General features: G+C 34.4%; 4 protein-coding genes and 1 long non-coding RNA gene across 5 annotated transcripts; 2 read left to right on the forward strand and 3 right to left on the reverse strand.

Moving 5' to 3' along the window:
• Window positions 1-804: 804 nt before the first annotated feature.
• LOC130991964 (uncharacterized) lies at window positions 805-1,508 on the reverse strand. Its single transcript, XR_009091219.1, has 2 exons — window positions 1,329-1,508; window positions 805-1,226 (listed from the first exon to the last, which is right to left on the reverse strand). It is a non-coding gene; the product is annotated as an uncharacterized LOC130991964 (long non-coding RNA).
• A 4,346-nt stretch (window positions 1,509-5,854) lies between these two features.
• On the reverse strand, window positions 5,855-6,286 carry LOC130991940 (SEED MATURATION PROTEIN 1). Its single transcript, XM_057916396.1, has one exon. The coding sequence runs from the start codon at window positions 6,243-6,245 to the stop codon at window positions 6,003-6,005; it is 243 nt and encodes an 80-aa protein (XP_057772379.1). The 5' UTR covers window positions 6,246-6,286; the 3' UTR covers window positions 5,855-6,002.
• Window positions 6,287-7,324: 1,038 nt separating this feature from the next.
• Window positions 7,325-11,239, reverse strand: LOC130991840 (3-ketoacyl-CoA thiolase 2, peroxisomal). Its single transcript, XM_057916253.1, has 13 exons — window positions 10,991-11,239; window positions 10,066-10,142; window positions 9,866-9,950; window positions 9,638-9,764; window positions 9,416-9,514; window positions 9,258-9,325; window positions 9,065-9,172; window positions 8,900-8,977; window positions 8,672-8,804; window positions 8,493-8,589; window positions 7,977-8,100; window positions 7,713-7,905; window positions 7,325-7,612 (listed from the first exon to the last, which is right to left on the reverse strand). Exons 1-13 carry the CDS (start codon window positions 11,084-11,086, stop codon window positions 7,503-7,505), a joined length of 1,395 nt encoding a protein of 464 aa, XP_057772236.1. The 5' UTR covers window positions 11,087-11,239; the 3' UTR covers window positions 7,325-7,502.
• Window positions 11,240-14,551: 3,312 nt separating this feature from the next.
• LOC130993090 (uncharacterized) lies at window positions 14,552-16,074 on the forward strand. The gene is made up of 4 exons (XM_057917814.1): window positions 14,552-14,560; window positions 14,910-15,221; window positions 15,298-15,402; window positions 15,485-16,074. Exons 1-4 carry the CDS (start codon window positions 14,552-14,554, stop codon window positions 15,887-15,889), a joined length of 831 nt encoding a protein of 276 aa, XP_057773797.1. The 3' UTR covers window positions 15,890-16,074.
• A 4,919-nt stretch (window positions 16,075-20,993) lies between these two features.
• On the forward strand, window positions 20,994-22,798 carry LOC130993092 (9-cis-epoxycarotenoid dioxygenase NCED6, chloroplastic-like). The gene has a single exon (XM_057917815.1). The coding sequence runs from the start codon at window positions 20,994-20,996 to the stop codon at window positions 22,740-22,742; it is 1,749 nt and encodes a 582-aa protein (XP_057773798.1). The 3' UTR covers window positions 22,743-22,798.
• The last annotated feature ends 104 nt before the right edge of the window (window positions 22,799-22,902 follow it).

Genomic DNA, 22,902 nt, shown 5'->3' on the forward strand with positions numbered 1-22,902 from the left:
TTAGATATCAATAATATTATTCAAAATATATTACAATTTTTTATGAATGAAAATAATATAAATGTGAACAAAAATAATTGAATACCTATTTTAACATTACTAATATCCATTCAATTTAAACAAACTTCCAAGCCAACTTTGCTACAATACACAAATAAAGTACATGGGCTAAAAAATTAAAAAAATGTTTTATATTTACAATTTTTAATCTGTATAATATATTTTAGTTAGATGTTCGTAATTTTGTTACTCTTGTTTGAAAAGTTCCATGTTAAATATTTTATTAAGGTGTTCGTAATAAAAAATTCATAATATTTTATTAAGGTGTTCGTAATATTTTTACACTTATTCGAAATATTTTATTAAGGTGTTCGTAATATTTTTATGCTTATTCGAAATATTTTATTAAGGTGTTCGTAATATTTTTACGCTTATTCGAAATATTTTATTCAAAATATTTTATTAAGGTGTTCATAATATTTTTACACTTATTCGAAATATTTTATTTATGAAAAAAAATTCGAATAATTTGTTTAAATGTTCGTAATTTTTATATGCTTGTTCAAAATATTTCATGTTAAATATTTTTACAATTATGAATCAGATATCAATAATATTATTCAGAAATATAGCAAGTAACGAATAGTTACAAATTTTCAATGAATGAGACATTTTTTCAATGAACATAGCACAATTTTTTTTACTCACAGAGTATGAATGATAAAAATGTTATACTAAATAAAGTATAATATTCATGAATATATTATGTAATCACAATTTGTATTCTATCTATAAACATATCAATAAATGAATGATAAAAATGATATCAATAAAGATGATTCAGAATATGTTTGATCAAAATATGAAGAAAAAAAGGCGGTTGCGCACTATCTCTATTCTATGATCTATCACCTATTTTACCCAATAAAAAATGTTAATCAAATGTAAAAACATGTTATTCCAAAAGCTTGGTGTCGGTTGCCTACTATCACCGGAAGCGACGAGAGGGGTGGGGGGGAAAGAGAGACAGAGGGGTGGCTAGGGGAGGCAGCGGCTCCGCCGGTGCTGTTAAGTCCAGGACAGAGGAGGTGGCCGTGGCTTCACCTGTGGCGGAAGAGGGAGGCGGAAGCGCCTAACAACGAAAACCAACAACTTTCGCCGGAGAACAAGTTCATCACGTCGCCTTCAACAAATCACCACCGCATAAAATGAAAACAATGGTGGATCTGTGAAAATGAAACAATAAAAAGGATTTCAGAAATATCAGTAGTACAATTGGATTTCAAAGAAATCAGAAATGGAAACAATGGTAGAATCTGCAAATATACCGCATCTTCATTGTTTTTCACTGAACGTGGCGGAAATGAGGCGTAATTTTAGGTCTCTTGATTTCTCCCCAGTACAATTTTACCCTTTTTCGATTTTTAATTGTTTTTATTAATATTTGTTCAATTTTTTTAATTCAATCCTCTTAAATCATAATTGCCGTTGGATGTTACAAAATTAAGGGCGTAGATTAATTCTCTATTCTCTACTAATATGGGATTCTCTATAGATCCCTCCCCCATATATATATATATATAGGGGTGTGCTAGAATAAAAACACTCTTAAGTGTATAAAATATAAACGTTTTTTAATGTACGAATTTTATCTAACAGGGTTACGAATTCATCCAACATGGTTACGAATCAACTGTAGATCTTGATGATCTAAGAGCTGAAAATTATTTATATTTTATACACTTAAGAGTGTTTTTATTCTAGCCCTCCCCTATATATATATATATATATAATATTAATATATATCTTTTTTGACTTTTTCCAATTTTCCTTTCCTTCTTTGAATAAATCATAATATTCGGAGGCGTTTACTTTTGAAGATAATTAGCCTAATAGTAATTAGAAATAATAAAACTAATTCTTATTTATTTTGATGCATTTAAACTTTAAAATATTAACATTTTTTTTTATTATTTCTATCTCATTAATGGGGATACGATTAGATAAATACTAATCTTTTAATAGGGATAGGATTAGATAAATACTACTAATCTTGAAAATAAATGCGAAATAAATCCTACAAACTTTGGGCTATCTCCATTCTACGGATATATTTCCAAATCATCTAATTTTAGCCCAAATCCATCGAACCTATACAAGACATCATAAAATAAGTTAACGAAGCCCAATATGAAATTTAAGTTGAAGGAAAATCTATATAAAATATGAAAACATAATTTTAACTTTAAATTTTTACTTCCATACTTTCTTTATCCCATTATTCTCTCAATTGAATCCATAAAAAGAAAAAAACACAATATTTGACCACTAATTAAAAAAACATAAAATCTGACCATTTATTATGTTTAAAAACTATTTTGCCCTTAATTAGAGCGAATCGAATTCAGATCGAATTTAGATTTAGACACGGGTGTTCGCTATTGTTTTCGCTACGCCGCAAGTATACGGTGTAGTTGCAACATAGGGAAGCAAGGTCGTATTCCACAAGGATTAATAGTTAATTCTAGTGATTATATTAATCCATTGTACTAGGACTATTTAGACTAAACATTGAGGTGAGTGGTTTGGTTATCTAAACTAATTACTTAACAAGTTCAAAGATAAATAAAATCAAATAAGCAAAGTCGATTAATATGATGATTAAGATGATTTAGGGACTAGACATCAATGGATTAGTAATGGACCTCAAATTAGCTCAACATTAGTCTTGATATTACCTATTATCTAGAGTGATCTCCCAACTAGTTCTAGCCCCCTCCCGGACGACTAAAACGATAGATTACGGATCATAGTTACCGTCCCCGGTTAACTTCTAACCTATAACTCCCAAAAGCACAACAAAGATTGATAAACTCTCACCCAACTCTCAACCTCCCGGTTTATTGAGTCGATATGTTTCAAACATCTAATCTATTGCAATTATCCTCTCCCGATTCAAATTACAAATTAGACATGCATAAAGAGTAGCCAACACTTCATACAAGGAATAAAACTAGGGCTTGAAAAGATAATGGAGAAGGCATAATCAAAGACAGATATTGAGCTTAATAATCAATTCATTACATCATCCATGAGCCTATTCCCCAAATCAAGGGGGAATTTAGCCTATCATGCTTACAATCAAAATACCTAACTCAAAGAAATTCACAAATGAAAGAGAGAGTAAGAGGTGACAAATCCTATTAATGGACTTTCTTCAATCTTCTTCATTCTCTCCTCTTCAATGCTCTTCAAAATGGATTTTTGGAGGTAGTAATGGAGGCTAGGGTTTAGTGTGGAAGATTTTTTTTTGAGTGATGGAATGTGTGTGGGTGATGAGAGATATGAGAAAAAAGGGGGAAAGGGGTTTTTGGGTCAAAAATCGCGTCTGGGCCCACCAAAGGGAGCAATCCCGCCTTTTCCCCGCGACCACGACATGAGTTGTGGCCAACAACGTAGCCGGGAGGAGAGGAGACTGCGGTCGAAGCCCACGGCCGCGGCTCGGACCGCGGGTGATTGCCAAAAACGTTCTGGACTAATTTGGAACAGAGGCCCGCGGTCGGGCTCGTGGCCGCGGCCCGGACCGCGAGGTTCTGGGCTTTATGCGCAGTCCGCTCGTTCGGCTCTGTTCTCCCTCGTCCGAACTTCGATTTGGTCGCCATTTGCGCTCGCGGATTCTTGAACTTCAACCTTATGTTTTCAAAATTATCTACTTTATCTTTAAATTTTCCTGAAATCATCCAAAAGCTACACCAAGCATCAAAACTCAAAATTGGGATACAAACGCATATTAACAATCAATTCATGGGGGAATATGACAATAATTCATGCGATATTGAGGTACGAAAGCCATGTTTGTCAACGGGTTAGGCACATATAACACTACCAACAAAAAAAAATAAAATCTAAATATATGATACTAATGACACACTAATATGACCATAAGTATCATTCATGCAACACTACATAAGAGAGTATATGGCACTAATGACACTAATATGACCATAAGTACCATTCGTGCAGCACACTAAATGTAGAATCTAAACTCTAAATGGATAATCTAAATCTTAAATGAGGAATCTAGCTAAACCCTAAATGAATAATTTAAACCCTAAATGGATAATCTAAACCCTTCAGAAAAGTATTCAAAATGATCATATAATTGTACATATTTAAATAATATCAGCACATAGGTATATAGCACTAATGACACTAATATGTCCATAAGTACCATTCGTGCAACACTGAGTATATTGCACTAATGGCACTAATAGTGCCATGTATGCCTAACCCGCGCGCAAACCTGAATCCGATCCGTCCTAATTAAGGGCAAAACAGTCCTAAAACATGAAAAATTGCCAAATTTTATATTTTTTTTAATTAGTGGCCAAATATTGTTTCTTTCTTCAAAAGTGTTTCCTTCTTCAAAATGGCCAAGCGAATATATTGTTTTTAAAATTAATACCAATTTAATTATCATAATTATAAATAAAAAATAAATAAAAAATAACTAAATATATTTAAGCTAAATGCTGAAAAAAGAGTGGGATGTATAATAATAAAATTGATCTAACGAAAAGACAAAAAAATAAGTTAAAAAAATTGAAAAAAAATTAGAAATAAATTTATCTAAAAAAGATGAGCTGAAAAAGAATTTTTTAAAAAATTTAATATTTAAATAAATATAATTTATACGTTTTAAACTAAATATATACATAAAATATGTTAATTAAAATTTTATGGTGATATATGCATATTAAATATTAAATATTTTATAATTAATAAAATTTTATAATTTAAGATAAAAAACAAAATAAAAAATACTCCCTCTGTCCCATTGATCTTGTCTCGTATTCCTTTTTTGTTTGTCCCACGATTTTATCTCATTTCTATAAATGGTAACAATTAACTAAACAATAAAAATTATTAATTATCTTTTATCTCATATTTTATCACTTTTTCACATTCTCTTCCCTACTTTATCATCTTTTCTCTCATACTTTATCATTTTATTGCATTCTCTCTTCTACTTTATCACCTTTCATCTTCTACTTTATCAATTTTATATTTTTATTACGTACATACTTAAAACACTAATAATATTCTCCTTAATAACCGTGTAGAAACCAAATGAGACAAGCCTAATGGAACGAAGGGAGTAAGAAGATAAGAAAAAAAATAAAAAAAATACTCGGTTCGTCCCAATTTTTAATAACCATCTTTTCATTTTAGTTCGTTCCATATTTTAATATTCATTTTTATTTATAGTAAAAGTAGATAAAATCTTTACTCCACTTTAATCACTTTAACTCTCAGTTTAATCACTTTAACTCTCGAGTAGGACTTTTATTCCACTCACAATATACTCAATCATTTTATTAAAATGATTGAGACATACTAAGCTCAATTTTGTAATTATATTTTATAAAAAAATTAACACTCAATTTTAAAATTAATTTTAAATTAAGACAATTTTAATATATTATAAATTATAAATACCGTGAATAAAACGATTTAGATCAACGATCAATTTCGTTGTTATAATACAAGACTACGATAGCATTTCTTATTAAACACCATCTCAAACATTATATTTATAAGATAATAGTACGTTTTTCCTTCAACCAATAAATCTAAAATTCTTATAATCTAAAAGGTGAGGGTGTGATGGAAGAACGGTGATTTAACACAGGGATGTCACAATTTGATTGTCTCCAAAGAGACTGTTATAGGTGTTTCTCAACTATATACTTCCCCGTCTCCCAAAAAAAAGACATGTAAATAAGACAGAGATCAAATAAATAGAGATAAAGTAAATAAGTAGAGAATAAGATAGAATAGTGGAGAAAGACAAAGAGAGTATATAAAACAATTTATTTTATTTTTTAAATTGAAACAATATAAATAAGACAATTCAAAAAGAAAATTGAAATACTATAAATTAATAAGACGGAGAAAGCATTAACTAGAGTATATATTTGATCAAGTGTAGCAAGTACTATCTAATGGCGATTATCATCCCGACTCGAGACTCCATCTTGCTCCTGTGTTGCTCGAGCTCTGTCGGCTTGATGGTGTTGGTCGGAGATTTTACGAGCGCCGGGGAAAAGGTCGACGAATTCGGAATCGGCAATTTTTCCGGCCTCGAGGGGCGTGCCTCCGGTGTAGGCAACTCTGAGAGATTCATCCGGCGATACTTTCGCCTGAGCTGTGCCGTATTTTATGTCGTCCTTGCTCTGCGCCATGTGTGTTAGACTATATTTTCAAATATTCACTTAATATAGTTGTGACAATATATATATAGGGGATCTTAATATCCTACTTATCATTTATGTGGCGGTCAATGTGTGACGTGTGGCACTTTGATTCTTCAGTTGAGTGACACGTAAGAGGAATTGGTGAAACGTGGCAGAACATGGATAGACCAATGGTGATGTATATTGTAATGAGGTGCAAATATTCATTTTAATATTATAAAGATAAAAGTTACTAATACAAAGAAAATAAATATTTATTTTTTATTCACAATTAGGAAGCTTCGTTGTTATAACTCGCATGTGGAATATGGATAATTCATAACTAAGAAACTTTATAATTTCTACAGATAAAACAAAGAATAATTTACGACTAAAAGCATTTCCAGTGCATGGCGCTAATTGGTGGTCCTCCTCTCCAGTGTATTGGCGATATAAGTGGCGCTATAATATTCATTTTTATTTAATCTCATTTTTACTCTTCTATTTTAAAATTCAATATTTCATTAAAATTAAAAATTCAACATTTCATCAATTAAATAAAATAAAAATTACATTAATAATATTAATAATTAAATTTAAAAAAAATTCGAAAAGTGCAAAAAGGTGTTTGATGAACTTACAAATTTTTTAAAAGAAGCCTGTAAGTTGTTTACAAATTTATAAACTCCTTTCAAATATTTAGCGAAAACAAGCTTAACTAAAAATCTTTTTAGAATTTAAAAATTTATAAGTGATCTTCAAAATGTTTTAACAAAAATAAATTTCTAAAAAAATTGTAAGTTTTAAAAACAAGCTCCAAAAATTTATAAATCCCTCAGTTAAAAAATTTCTCTAGTTTTATTTTATTATAATATATGTAACAATCATTTTATAAATATTATTCAACTATAACATTTATTATTTTCATTATATATTCTTTCAAATTCGATCTTTTTTCATTCTCTCTAACACAATTTTTTTTCAATTTATGAATTTAATTATTCAAATACTTACACCACAATTCTTAAAAATTACATTTTATAAGATATTAAAACTTATAAACTCTTTGAAATATAAGCTTAGCCAAATAGCCTCTAACTGTAACATGTTAAAGCATTAAAAGATAAAAATGTGGTGAAGGGAGCAAAGCCCTTGACGTTTGAGTTCTACATTATTACATCCCAATAGTTGTTTCCTTTTAAGCATATTAGCCATGCATCGCACGAGAGACAATCTAGTTATCACAATTGTAGAAACTGCAATTCTTCATCTAGCATCTTTCGAGAGAAAGTTCTGAGCTTCGACTTTACGGGTGTTGCAGAGCTCGTCGCAGGCGTCACCTCTTTCGAAAACAGCAGCAGCCCCCATTCCAGTGCCTGTAATTGAGATTCAGGCAGCAATAGTTTTAGGAAATTGGAAACTACACATATGGAGAGGGAGAGGGAGAGGGAGAGGGAGAGGGAGGGAGGGAGAGACCTATGCACATTGACACCACACCGTAGCGACAATCTTTGCCTCGACGCTTCATCTCATGCAACAAGGTAGCAACACATCGAGCTCCTGTTGCACCGAGGGGATGTCCGATAGCCATCGCACCTCCATTCACGTTAATCTTCTCGGGGTCGAGTCCGAGCTTATTACAGCAGTATAGAAACTGAGAAGCGAATGCCTGCAAAGGAATATCATCCATATATGAATAAAGTTTGCAGCAGTATAAACATACAACCCTTTTACTTGTACCTCATTTATCTCGAAAAGGTCAATGTCCTCGAGTTCAAGACCAGCAGATTTGACTGCAGCAGGAATCGCGACTGCAGGGCCAACGCCCATGATAGCTGGGTCTACACCAACAGCAACAAAGGTCCTACACATGCACCCAACAAAAACTAGAGGAGATTAGACGATCAGACGGCCACTGGCCACTTTGCTATTGCAGTCAAACGATGGTCGATCAAGAGTTTCCATTTCCAAGCAAAACGAAGAATCACTTTATGATGGAAAATGCATGCACAGTTTGGAAGATTAGGATCAATAGATTAGTCCAACAGACTTATACGAGCATGGAAGACACGATTTGGTACGATTTGCAGGTTTGTAAATGTCTAGATATTGATTACTCATAAACGACCTAAAAATGGCACAAGACAACCCTGAATTTGGGGGATAGAAGACTACATAGGCTACATCAAAGCATAAAGTCATTATTCTAGGGGGTTTCCAGCTAACGATTCATTTCAAAGATACACATGCACGAACCTAAATACTCCGAGGATGGGAAGTCCCTTCTGCAAGGCGACACTTCTCTTCATGAGAAGCACGGCTCCAGCACCATCACTTACTTGGCTCGAGTTCCCTGATTGCATGAAGATTAAATTAAATTAGACCATTACAAAATATACATTTAAAGACTAGGAGAATGCAGCAATAATGTTTACCGGCAGTGGTTGTGCCATCTTTCTTAAAAACAGGTTTCAGCTTGCCCAAGTCCGCCACCGTGGTGTTTGGTCGTATACCGTCATCAACAGATATTGTGACTTCTTTCTCGTCTCCAGATTTCGGGTCCACGATCTTTTTTAAGGGAAAAGGAACCAAAAAAAAAATGATTAAAAAAAAAAAAACAAAACGAGAAAGAGAGATGGTAAACTAGAATAAAAGATTATTACCTTAGTTTTTACAGGAATGATCTCATCTTTAAACTTTCCAGAAGCAGTGGCAGAAGCTGCCTTCCTATGTGAGTCTACCTGAGGGAAAAACATACCGACAAATCAATAATGTGGCCAGAATGCGTACACTACAAACTGTCGAGTATATGCACATATTCAACTTACTGCAGCCTGATCTTGCTCCTGCCTTGTCACACCAAAACGATGTGCAACGTTTTCTGAAGTAATACCCATTGGAAGAAGACAATCTTGCGCTTGCACCATTGTTTTCACCTGGAAAGTGTGTAGTGTTAACATTTTCCTGTTAAAATCTCTCTTAATCGGAGGAATAACAAGTGCACTAAATGAGCATGTTTACTCGTGGATTGACTGATCCTTCCCAAGCCATGGGATTAGTAGTCATTGATTCTATCCCAGCACCAATCCCTGATTGAAAATAAACAGAATTCAGCTCATTCACAAAAGAGCAGAAAACAAATTTATATTGTTAGGCGGCAAACAATATATACTACATACCAATATCGTAAAACCCAGCTTTGATGGCTGCAGCTACATCAGCAACAGCTTGAAGGCCGGAAGAACACTGCCTATTCACAGTTCTAACCGGTACAGTTTCTGCATGTGAAGCGGGAATTCTTGTTGTTAACACAAACTACAGTAACGTCGTGATTGCAAACATACCCATTAGGATATAGGTAAAACCAAAGATGTAAACCAACGCAAATATCAACTTCATACCAGGGAAACCAGCATAAAATGCAGCCATTCTGCATTCCGAAGCTCTTTGTGAGCCCGGGGCCAATACCGTGCCTACAACAATATCCCCAACTTCACTTGGATTTACATTAGTTTTTTCTATCAGTGCCTGTGACATTCAGCAGTAGAAAAAGTAAGAAATTGGAAATTCTCGACTTTAAGGTTCAATAGAAAGACAAAATGATATTAGATGAAGAGGCAGAAATAAACCCTCAGAACAGGAGCAAGTAAATCATCGGGATAGGTATCTTTGAAGCCACCCCTCTTCGACTTGCATAGAGCAGTCCGGTGGGCACTGCAGAAAGATGCAGAAGGCCCTCAGACAACAGCACATCAATTGGAACGAAATATTTAACCACATAACCCCTAATATAAGGGTAACAATGAATGTGTTAGATTGGATCACTTACGCCACTATAACCACGTCATCACCAAAGATAGAAGACCTCTGATATGCTGCACTGTCCCCAGCTGAGCATATAGATGCCTGGTTAATACAGCAAAGACTTATATTAATGGAAGGCGAAAACCCCATTGTTGATAATATTTAAAAGGCTTCAACATTCAGCACACACAAGGTTTTGCATAATTTCTTTTGCAATAGTCAATTCTCTCACTACACCCTTCTTCGACTAAGAAAAGGGCTCGTTTAACTATTAGCAGCAGCCTTATATCCTGGATTGCTCATACCCCATACAAATCTCTTGATTATTAATTTATATTGATATCAAATCATGTATCGTCAAACAATTAGTCAAAAGACACAAAATGTTCTTTAATATATAATTATTCTAATCATTGATCAATGTTGACAATATTCTTACTCTTAAATTGTCATTTTTGCTTCTAGTTATTCTTCAAGAACTTAATCTACTGAGATCCCTCTATCTTACAAAATTACATTTGTCTCCCACAACAATGATTCAGAAATCTATAAGTAAACTCCATATACAGTCTTACAAAATCAATCTTTGTGAATAACAATCACAAGTTCACAACTATTAGAGAGTTAATAACTTTCAGAATAGAATAAGCAGAAACCAACCAACTTATATATGTTCGCAAACAAATCTTGAGCTAAAATAGCTCAATTCTTAACAATTTCTTCTAAACTAAATCGATACTAAATATTCTTAGGATTGAATTGCATATTTAGAGCTATATTGTACCGAAGTAGGACTCAAACTTCAAGTTTCAGTACATAATTATTCAGATTTCCAATACAAATACGATTTTCATATCCAATCAATATTGAATTCATCGCAACAATCAATATAAAAAATATCCCCAAACGCACATAAAATAAAACCGTGATGATTCAAAACAAAAACTCACAGAAATTGAAGAATCGACATCTTCGAGAGAAGAACTAGTGAACGATGGTCGTAGATGCTGAAGCAAAATCCTCTGCCTCTCAGTTGCTTTCTCCATTTCTCTCTTTCTCTATAAATATATAATCAGAGCAGAAAATTGGGGAAATGAAGATTACAAATTTGATGCGTGTTTGCGTGTATTTATATATGAATGAAGAGTTCATAGGGAAGTGTGAAAATGATAATACTGATAGATCCATTTTTCTGACACATCCTATATTAGATAAGTTTAAGATTTCTAATTAACTTTTCTAAAAAAAAAACAATAAAGATTTCCAATTATTTCGAATATTCGAGGGTTTTGGTCGGTTGATTGAAAGTCAAACTAAAATTCAGAAGATGAAAATCGAGATTTGAAAAGTAGTTTATTGATTTTAATTTGTAACTCTAAATTATAATTCAATTTTGAAAATTATGGATGGCTTTCAGCCAATCAACTTATTAAATGCATCGAGATATATGAACAATTTTGTCGACATATTCAACCAATAGGAAAAAGTTTGAAGGAAAAATTTACGTTTTTGATTCATAAATAAAGCAATAAAATAAGTAGATGAAGAAGCAAGCCAATACATTTTTGTGTTAGTACATAAAAATATCTGGAATTTACTTATTTTTGTCAATCGTGAGATATAATGGTTTTAGTTTATAGATAGGATAATTGACGGGATAATGCATATCTCATCGATGTCCGATTGGAATAATGACAAATCTTATAAAACGGGTTATTAGCCTGTAAATACACAAACTTTTTATATTTTCTGAAATTTAACATGACTTTTATTTTTAACCCACAAATACACGAACTTAGCATTTTTTCTGATTTTTGACATCGACAAAAAACAATTCTAATTTACTATTAACGTGAAGGCTGGTATACCATGTCATTCAATCTCTAATCAAAATACTGAATCAAATTACTTTATTCAAGTGCATATTTCGTAGTCCACGTCATGTATTCCGGCCTTCATCTCAACAATAAATAGACTTTTTTCATGTCGATGTCAAAAATCAGAAAAATGCTAAGTTCGTGTATTTGTGGGCTAAAAATAAAAGTCATGTTAAATTTCAGAAAATATAAAAAGTTCATGTATTTATAGGCTAATAACCCATTCATAATTGCGACCCATAAAATTGCGTGTATTTCACATCTTTTTATCTCTCACAGTGGGTATTACTATTAAAATACTACATATTATATAAAAATTGGTAGAAAAAATTTCTCCCTATACTTTTTCATCCCATTTTTATTTTATTTTAAATTTTAACCCAAAATGCTATTCCACTTTTTTTTCTTTTTTCTTTTTTCTTTTTGAGTCCATCACAGATCCTCTCGTAAAATCATGGCATCTATTAATTTTTCACAAATACCACTACAAGAAACAGCGACTCCAACGACCGAAATTAACGACCGAAATTTTCGGTCGTTAAAAAGGCGGCCGTAACGACCGAAATTTTAATATTAACGACCGTTTTGTTTAATATTTTAAATCTTATTTTTTTTTAATTTCCTACGACCGAACGAAACGGTCGTTAACTTATAACGACCGTAACTACGACCGTTTTTACGGTCGTTGGTTTTTTTTTTGAATTTTGATATATTTTTTAATGTAACGACCGTTTCTAACGGTCGTTGTATTTTAATTTATTTAAATTTGAGTTCTGATATTTTTAAGTTTTCGGAAATATTTAACGACCGTTTTTTAACGGTCGTTGTATTTTAATTTATTTAAATATATTTAATATTAACGACCGAAATAATTTTTTATAACGACCGTGTTTCGGTCGTTGTATACCGAAATTATTAATATTTTAATTAAAATTATCAACGACCGAAAAAACGGTCGTTAAATTGAAATTCGGTCGTTGAATTCGCGGACTTAACTTAGGTTTTCTAATTTTTCCCCCATTTTCTTCTCCACCCTTTCCTCCTCCGATTCTCCCACCTCCTTCCGCCGATTTCGCCGTTCCCGACACCGCCGCCTCCGTCCATTGAACGGCCACCTCCACCGGACGCCGCCGCTGCTGCTCCTCTCCGTCCGACGCGACCGCTGCTAGCTTCTCTCCGTCCGACGCGACGCGACCGCTGCTGCTCCTCTCCGTCCGACGCGCCGCCGCCGCCGCTCTCCCGTCCGACGCCGCTGCTCTCCGTCGACGTGATACTCTACGGTAAGTTAATTAATTATTCATCCTAACCCTAATTATTATTTTTGTATAGATTTCATCAATTATTAACCCTAACTCTAATTCCTAGCCCCCTGCCCTCGCCGGACCGCCCCTTGCCCTCGCCGGAAAGCTCCTCTGCCGTTGCCGGAATAAGAGATTGTAGGTTAGTTGTGTAACTTATAATAATGTAGGCTATTAATTTGAATTTAGGTTAATATTGATATGTTAGTATATATGAATTTAGGTTAATTATATGTGAATTATGTGAAATTTACATAGAACTTAGTATAAATTATATGTGAATTAATGTAGGCTATGTTTCAAATTTATGTTAATTATATAGTATGAATTAATGTGAAATTTAGTTGTTGTGTTGTATAGTATATGTGAATTAATGTGAATTTAGTTTGAATGTAATGTGAAATTATATGTTAATTATATATATGTTCATTGTATTTGATTTGTTTAAAGAACAAGAACTTAGTAAGATAATTTATTTTATAAGATTTATTTAAAGAACTTAGTTAGGTTTATTTGTAAATATTAGATTTATTTAAATAACTTAGTTAGGTTTATATATATTAGATTTAGTTAAAGAACTTAGTTAGGTTTAATCTCTATTTAAAGAACTTAGTTAGGTTCATTTCTATTTAAAGAACTTAGTTAGGTTCATTTCTATTTAAAGAACTTAGGAAGCTTAATTTCTATTTAAAGAACTTATAATGTTTAAATTTATTTAATTCGCTTTATCGCCGGTGGGGGAGAGGCGAATATATGATTTAGCATGATTAATTGCGTTGAGCATGTTTTAATTATAATTAAGCATGATAGTTTCGCCGGTGGGGGAGAGGCGATTAAGTATGATTGTGATTAATTGGAGTTTGGGGCCGCCGGTGGGGGAGAGGCGGAGGCGGTAGCAATGACTACCCGCCTTGGTTTTGTTGTTGTGTTGAAATTTCAATCTTCAATCATCCTTCTTGAAATCCTAATCGTAATCTTCAGTCATCCTTCTATAATCCTAATCTCCGACCTTATTTGAGTTCTTAATTCCTAATCCAAATCTTAATCTCCTTTCTTAATCATACTCTTAATCTTAATTCCAAATACTTAATCTTAATCTCCTTTCATAATCCTAATCTTAATCTTAATTCCTAATCCAAATATTAATCTCATTTCATAATCTTATCTTAATTCCTAATCCTTATCTGAATCTTAATCTTAATTTCTAATCTTAATGTCCACTCTTATTCATCATCTTAATTTTATATCTAATGTGTGAACTAATTAAAACATTAAATAATATATGAATGCAGGAAATATAACATGAGTTTAGATAGAGGGTGGATGTATAGGCGATATGCTCAAGGTAAGTCTAACAGGAGAGTTCATGGATGGATTGGAAGTATTTAATTATCCACTCGTAGGTACGTTTCACAATGTATCAGTTAACTTCAAATTGTTTTGTACATTAATTCTAAATTTAATTTCAACACTTTAAGTATTCTGAGGCCGACTGGAGCTATTCGGGCTAGGGCGACTGATAGCTTTCAAGGTAATGCCACATGAAAGTGGCACCAATTGGAAGAATTTGACTGAGGGGATGAGGGATTTTTATTTGATGAGTTTGAGGTACGATCATCTCATATACAATTTTTATATTCTAAACAAACAATCACAATACTAATTTTTTTCTTATTTGCAATATCTTTAAATAGAAAGCATTTTGTTGGGATAAAACGCAACATACCAGGCATGTTATTAAGAAAGCGTGGGTTAAGTCAGCTCGAGTGGCGTACAAGGATTACATCAGCAATTGCAAGAAGGTCCTGTTGATACATAAGAAGAAGATTGAATATCTTCAGCCTAACATTGAGGCAGCTTGGAGGGCTTATTGGGCTTTGCCTGCTACTCAGGCAAGGTCTGCTCAGGCGTCCAGGAATCGCCGCTCAGAGCCAGGCGGTCCGGTACAGGGATGGCTATCCATCATGGAGGGGTCGCGCAGTGCTTTAGATCATGCTGAGCATCTGGTAACTTTACAAACGTTTTATTTAAAATTTTTATGCATTACTAAATTGTTACTTATATTTTAATGTGTTTTGTCAGGCTCGGGAGAGCAATATTTCTTTTGACGAGGCTACTTGGGCGACTTTTCGACGGATGCATTATAAGAATGGACAGTATACCGCTGGACGACCTGCGCAGCACGGGGTATGACGTTAATTTAGTATGTTTAAATTCCTTTGTTCGAATAAATTATTTTACAACTATTCTAACTATTTTTGTATTGTAGTTGGAGGTCGAGAGGCGATTGGCAGAGCTTCGCCAAACACAGGAAGACGTCACGCCCGTAGATGTAGAGCGCATCTTCCGAGAGGTCGTCGCTCCTGATTCGAGGGGGCGCATCATGGGATTAGGCATGATGATGTCTAGGGCGATTACTGAGAGCGGCGATTCGTCGAGCACGCACTCCACTAGCACCTCCCAGTTTCCTTTCCCTGTTGCCTCGAGAGATGAGCTCATTACATTGAGGGAGGAGCTGAGCTCCACACAGAGGGAGCTAGAGGTCAGGAGAGCGAGCGAGGAGGCTCAGAGCAAGGCTATACAGGAGATGCAAGCCCAGATCGCCCTCCTCATGCGAGGATATCATGCACAGTCCCCCTCCGACGCATCTGATGGGACCCACCCGGACCTCTGATTATATTATTTACTATCGTTTGTTTGATACTATACTTTGAATACTGAATTTCTAAACTTGTTGACATATTTTATGATTTGCTACTTTGTTATATTTGATGTCTTTCTACTTTGCTCATCTTCATGATTTTGAATAATTTATAGATTGCTATATAATTGAAAACAGGAATACAAAACAAAAAAACAAAAAAACAAAAAAACGACCGAAATTTAAAAAAAAAACGGTCGTTAAGAAATGTCGGAAAAAACAGGAAAAACGACCTATAACGACCGAATTTTCGGTCTTTAAACAACGACCGAGTCAAAAACGGTCGTTAATTCTTTCGGAAAAACAACGACCGTTTTAATAACGGTCGTTGTTTAACGACCGAAAATCAGGGCTTAGCGACCGTAATTCGGTCGTTGATCAACGACCGTTTTAAAACGGTCGTTGATCTTCTGAGATCACCAACGACCGTTTTAAAACGGTCGTTGATCAACGACCGAATTACGGTCGCTAAACCCTGATTTTCGTCGTCCCTGGGAGCTTGGCTACGGTTTTAAAGACCGAATAAACGGTCGTTATAATTAAATTTCGGTCGTTGAATTTCAACGACCGAAAAAAAACGGTCGTTGAAGACCACACGACGAACAAAATGGCGACCACAGTTTTCGGTCGTTGTTTCGGTCGTTAGGTCTTTAACGACCGTTTTTTCGAGTTTAACGACCGAAAATTCGGTCGTTAGAGCCGCGTTTTCTTGTAGTGTACTACTATACAACCAGTTGCACTGTGCAACTGATTTTCAAAATGACACTACTTTATTCGGGAAATGACACTTGAATATTTTCGAATGACGCTATTTCAACATAGAAAACAGTTGCACGGGAGAGTGCCTCTTAATTTTTCGAGAGAATGGCATCTATAATTGATTTTACGACGTAATAGATCTTGATTTCATTTATTCTCCCTGTCCCGCAAATATTTTCCTAAAAGAAGGTTACACATATTTTAAATGAAAATTAATTGTGTATTTAATAAGTGGAGAATAATTCACAAAAAGTAAAAATTTGTAAGGATATATAATAATTAGTAGAATTATTTTAAAAAATAAGATAGAAAAATATTTTTGAGACGGATCAAAATTATAAAAAGAATGAAAGATGTTTGAGGGATGAAGAGAGTATTTATTTTTCATTGTGGATAAAGAATTGAGATTTGCCTTTTTAATTTCTTATCCTTATAATAAAAATATCATTAAACTACAATATTTATAGTTTTGATTTTCATATATTTTGTCATTATATATTTAAATTACGAGTTGCGTGTACAAATTGTTCGCGTGTAGAGTAGGGCTTTTATGGGACGAGTAACCACTCAATCTAGCTCTCTACCATAACTCTATTCTAGTATTATAATTGTGGATAACATTTGCTACTTTGTTTAAGTTAATTATATATATACATTTTCTAACTTTTAAAAATGATTGATTTTCTTCTAATTTTTTTAATGTGAATCAAATTAATCGAAGCTTGTCTCTAGTGCTAGAAATCGTAACTGTGTGGCATGTTAGCGGGTGATACAATTTTTCGTTACGTTAACTTTTCAACACTATTACTTCGTTTACAATAATTAAAAATATGAGTTGATATCGAACGAAGGAATAATATTATCCCTCAGCGAAAAGAATTAAGAATAAATGAAAATGAGGATTTTTTTTAGGAAATGAAAGGAGGCATTTAAATGAGATTTTTTTTGTTATTTCTTATTTTCTATTATAAATTTATCAACCAAAGAAAACACCACATATATAGTCTATATACACAATTTTTAGTGCTCGTTTGGTTCAAGTAGATGAATAAAAAAAGAATAAAATAAAGAAGTGGAATGGTAACAAGAACAATTACTTTTATTAAGTGTTTGACTTAACAATGAAAATTAATTATTAGTAAGGGATCCTCTTTCTTTTGTTTCCCCTCTATTTTGAGTGATAACAAATTGAGTGATTGGATTACCCTCGAATAAAGGTAATGGTATAACCCACTACTCAAACCAAACAATAAGTAATGGATTCAATTAATTGAATTTTTTTTTCAATCTTCAAAAACACCCAACCAAACATGGGCTTATTTACAAACTGATTCCAAGTGAAATTTTCCAAACCGCCGGTTTCTGTCCAATCTTCATAAAGTTCATCACTTTCCCTTAATTCACTGACTTGTTTGCTTGTTTTCGGAAGTTTGGTACAAAAAAACGATTCTTTAGGTAAAAAGAGTGGAAAGAAGTGAGAAGACACACGTTTTAGTTAATGTGTGTGGACAAAAGGTCGATCATTTAATGTAGAGGACGATTTTTATTTTTTATTAGACACTCTTGTGTACTTGTGGTAGTTGGTGCATCCACCCAAATTAAAATTGTAATACTAATTAATAAATTTTATTTAAATACTTTGCACACAATTTTTTGCATTTCCTTAAACCAAACGTCTTCAAAAGTGATCGATTACTCTATTTTAGGGGTGGAGCAAAATACCGAAAAATCGGTATACCGCACTTACCATACCGAAAAAATACCAAAAATACCGAAATTTCGGTATACCGAAAATTTCGGTACGGTATTGTACCGTACCGAAGATTTTCGGTACGGCAACGGTATCATTTTTCTCATACCGCGATATACCGATATATACCGATACCGCGGTATATGCCGAAAAACTTGTATATACCGTTGTTTAGGTATATACCACCGATATATACCGATAGTATATACCGAAAAAATCCGTATGTCGTCGGAATCAATTATATATATATATATAGGGAGAGGATCATGTGTGAACTGATGAACAATGATGTTCATGTGCGAATCAATTAACAAATACATAAAATACATGAACAAAAACATATGAACAACGATGTTCATGGAGAACCATGAACAAATACATAAAATACATGAACATAAGCACATGAACAACGATGTTCATGACTTAATGTTAAACAATCGTTGTTCATGTCCAAATAAAGGGCTGTGATTGGTTCTCCATTCTAACAAAAAGATGTAATTCTCACTTGATCCCATCCCTATATATATATATATATATATATATATATATATATATATATTAGTGGTAAATTATTTTTTTGCTTTGTTGAAGATGTGGAGTTTAATTGTTAGAAAGTTATTTGTATTTGTTTAATGAAATTTCAATATGTACAAATATACGGTATATGTTAATGGTTTGGCAATTTAGGCATGAAACGATATAACAATAATTTCGGTAATACCGTAAGGTATGGTATACCGCACTATCGGTACGACAACGGTATGAAAATTTTCATACCGAAATTTTCGGTATGCCGATCTTCGGTATACCGAAAAGTACGGTACGACAACGGTATGGAAATTCTCATACCGCAATTTACGGTATGACGAAAAATTTTCGGTATACCGTACCGATCCACCCCTACTCTATTTGTTGCACAAAAAATGGAAGATTGTTAATTAATAGTGCAAATCGTTAAGTAGCGGTATAATAAGAAAATGAATCGTTAATTTAATGCATTTATAACAGTGAAATAGGAATCCAACTAAAATAAGAAGACAATGAAAGAGGCATAATTTTTGAGAGAAAATATAGGAGGATTGGTTGGAGGACTATATATTTTGGTAAGCAAGTCACAAAAAATATATATATAAAAAAATTAAGGCCTAACAATTACTATAAAAATCTGACCTTTGAATTCTTGAAACTACCGTATTTACTATATATAATTTCAAATGCATTTTTTAGGGGGGAAACGTAGAACTTATATTAAGACAAATCAAAACCAACAATATCTAGAAGCTAATTTAAAAAATCGGCCTTTCAGATCATTACGTCAGTAGTAGACAAAGAAAAAATGAGCAAGCTCATGAGCTGCTCGATTAGACTCACGACGAGCGTGAAGAAAATTCAAAACAATATAACGACGAACATGAGCAAACACCTCCCATAAATCATCGCAGAGAGACTCCGTTCCATGTTTTTTTTGAAGAACATGTGTAGCCAAAAGAGAATCCGACCGTATCATTTTCCAAACAATTCATTATATTCCACTATTATGTTTATTATTTTAATAAATTTTGTATGTAAATAAAATCTATTTATAATATTATGAATTATATTTAACTTTTATTTACAAAATTTGAAATAAAAATGTACAGGTACCCTAATTTTTTATGTTTATCAACACTAATAATAAATTAAAAATAAATAAAAATGATAAACTAATTATATACCTTAATTGAATGGACCCTAGCCAATAATCATAAGATTCATTTTAGTACCCGAAGTTGAAATTGAAAAAAAATATGTAAAAATTATAGAAAAGTTGAAAGTGAGACACAAAATGGTCGTCGTGAGTTTGGACTTTGGAACATTGTATATATCTCAAGTGATAAATCCTAAGATAATGATATAATTTCTTTCACATTTAAATTTAAAAGCTCACTGCACCCTATATATACCGCGAAACTATTTTTCATGTAGCTATAATTATTCATATTAAGCGTCTCAAAAAATATTATTCATATTAAACGTCTCAAAAGAAAATATTATTCATCTTAATTAAAAAATTGTGTAATCTTTGCCTATTTAACTCGAACAAATTAATAATACTTGCCTCTTAAATTCATAACTTCCCGAGTCATAGTTGGCCGCACCAACAAATTAAATGGTTGTTTAATTACATTCTTTAATTGTTTTAATCTATAAATAATATACCCCATAAAATATCTAAACTCGATGGATGAAGAGTTGTCACTATCTTTACAAACACACTCATCATGACTATTAATTATTTCATAGTAATTTACAGTTACTAAAAAGAAGCATTAATATACATTCAAATTATATACAGAAATAGAATAACCCGATTTTAACATAATAAAAGTTCACGAGCTAGGGTTTTATAAATAAATTCAGGATCCAATATTCAAACAACTTAATTAAGTTTCAAACTTGAAAAATATTGAGAATTATATATATATAACTTCCAACACTAAATATGTGTTACAAAATTCTTCATCATCCTACATAAAACTCTCGCGGTCCGTGTTGTTTGATTGTTTCTTACACATCTCAAATTGAGACATGCATCTCTCACTCTCCCACCACCTTTTCTCTATCTCCACCCCTTCCAACCACAAATCCACCACCAAAACTCCCATTTCCTGCAACATTCTACTCGATCCATCTAAGAAAACACTTCCAACGCCGCCGCCGCTCCTCCCACCACCTGCATTCTCACCGGAATCCGTTCCGCCGCCGCTGCTGAGCCCAGTTCAGAAACTAGCGGCGGCGGCCCTCGACGCAGTAGAGAACTCAATCTTAATCAAATTAGAAAAGAACCGGAAACTGAACCCGATGATTGACCCGGCGGTTCAACTCGAAGGAAACTACGCACCGGTCCAAGAGCTCCCGGTTCAGCACGGCTTGGAAGTCGTCGGCACAATCCCTAGCAGCGTCCAAGGCGTCTACCTCAGAAACGGCGGCAACACGCTGTTCCCGCCAACCGCCGGCCACCACTTCTTCGACGGTGACGGCATGATCCACGCCGTCACCCTAGCCGGCGGAAAAACCGCCAGCTACGCGTGCCGGTTCACCAAAACGAACCGGCTGCTCGCGGAAGCCAGTTTGGGAAAACCGTTCTTTCCCAAACCTATCGGCGAGCTGCAGGGCCGGCTCGGGGTGGCCCGGCTCGCTCTTTTCTACACCCGGGCCGCAGTCGGTCTGGCCGACCTGGCCCAGGGCGTGGGCATGGCCAACGTGGCGTTGACCTACTTCAACGGCCGGCTCCTCGCCCTGTCGGAGGACGACCTCCCCTACGTCGTCCGGATCAGACCGGACGGCGATCTCGAGACGATCGGGCGGTACGATTTCGACGGGCAGTTGGGAAATTCCATGATTGCCCATCCCAAGGTGGATCCCGCCACAGGGAATCTTTACTCATTGAGCTACAACGTGCTCTCAAAACCGCACCTCAAATTTTTCAAATTCGACACGTGTGGCAATATGTCACGTGAGGTGGAGATTTCCCTCCAACAGCCGACCATGATCCATGACTTTGCGATGACGCAAAGTCACGTGATCATCCCGGATCATCAAATGGTTTTCAAACTATCCGAGATGATCCGGGGTGGCTCGCCGGTAGTCTACGACACGAATAAAGTTTCCCGATTTGGGGTCATGTCCAAAAATGCCACCCACGAATCCATGATCCAATGGATCGACGTACCTGATTGCTTCTGTTTCCATATGTGGAATGCTTGGGAGGAGGTCGACGATCGTGGCCACGAGATCGTTGTTGTTATAAATTCTTGCCTGACGCCGGTGGATTCGTTATATTTTTCAGGCGGGGATGAGCCGTTGAGGGCCGAATTATCCGAGATCCGGTTAAATTTGGATACGGGTAGGTCGACCCGAAAGGTTATTGTTTCTGGTATAAATTTGGAGGGCGGGCAAGTTGATAAGCGACAGTTGGGTAAGAGAACTCGATACGTATACTTGGCTATCGCTGAGCCGTGGCCGAAATGTAGCGGCATTGCTAAGGTCGATTTGAGCACGGGGAACGTGGTCGAGTATTTATACGGGGGTCGAAAATTTGGGGGCGAAGTTTGTTTCGTGCCCAAAAACGCGGAAGAGGACGAGGACGAGGACGAGGAAGAAGGGTTTTTAATGAGTTTTGTGAGAGATGAGGAGAGGGAAACATCGGAGTTTGTGATTTTGAAAGGTTCGAATATGAAGCAAGTTGCTTCAATCAAGATTCCGTCGCGAGTGCCGTATGGGTTTCATGGCACATTTGTTAGTGCTCAAGAGCTAGCTAAGCAATCGTTGTTTTAGTAATGTAGTCTCAATTAGTACTGCATAATTTAATTAATGAATATTGCATGATATAATTACTATAATTCGAAGCATTAATTGTCCTCTTCTTACTATTTCTCTTTACTTTTTGATTCTCATTAATAAGTAGATAAGAATGAGTTAAGAACGAACCAACGGT

Source organism: Salvia miltiorrhiza, chromosome 7 (genome assembly GCF_028751815.1).
Source record: "Salvia miltiorrhiza cultivar Shanhuang (shh) chromosome 7, IMPLAD_Smil_shh, whole genome shotgun sequence".
NCBI classification, from domain to species: domain Eukaryota; kingdom Viridiplantae; phylum Streptophyta; class Magnoliopsida; order Lamiales; family Lamiaceae; genus Salvia; species Salvia miltiorrhiza.

Coding starts and splice junctions, on each gene's coding strand:
- LOC130991940 (XM_057916396.1), bottom strand. CDS start 6,245: ATGGCGCAGAGCAAGGACGACATAAAATACGGCACAGCTCAGGCGAAA.
- LOC130991840 (XM_057916253.1), bottom strand. CDS start 11,086: ATGGAGAAAGCAACTGAGAGGCAGAGGATTTTGCTTCAGCATCTACGA. Junction 8,978..9,064: donor AGGAGCAAGATCAGGCTGCA/GTAAGTTGAATA, acceptor TTTTTCCCTCAG/GTAGACTCACATAGGAAGGC. Junction 8,590..8,671: donor AGATGGCACAACCACTGCCG/GTAAACATTATT, acceptor TCATGCAATCAG/GGAACTCGAGCCAAGTAAGT.
- LOC130993090 (XM_057917814.1), top strand. Junction 15,222..15,297: donor TAGATCATGCTGAGCATCTG/GTAACTTTACAA, acceptor GTGTTTTGTCAG/GCTCGGGAGAGCAATATTTC. Junction 15,403..15,484: donor GACGACCTGCGCAGCACGGG/GTATGACGTTAA, acceptor TTTGTATTGTAG/TTGGAGGTCGAGAGGCGATT.
- LOC130993092 (XM_057917815.1), top strand. CDS start 20,994: ATGCATCTCTCACTCTCCCACCACCTTTTCTCTATCTCCACCCCTTCC.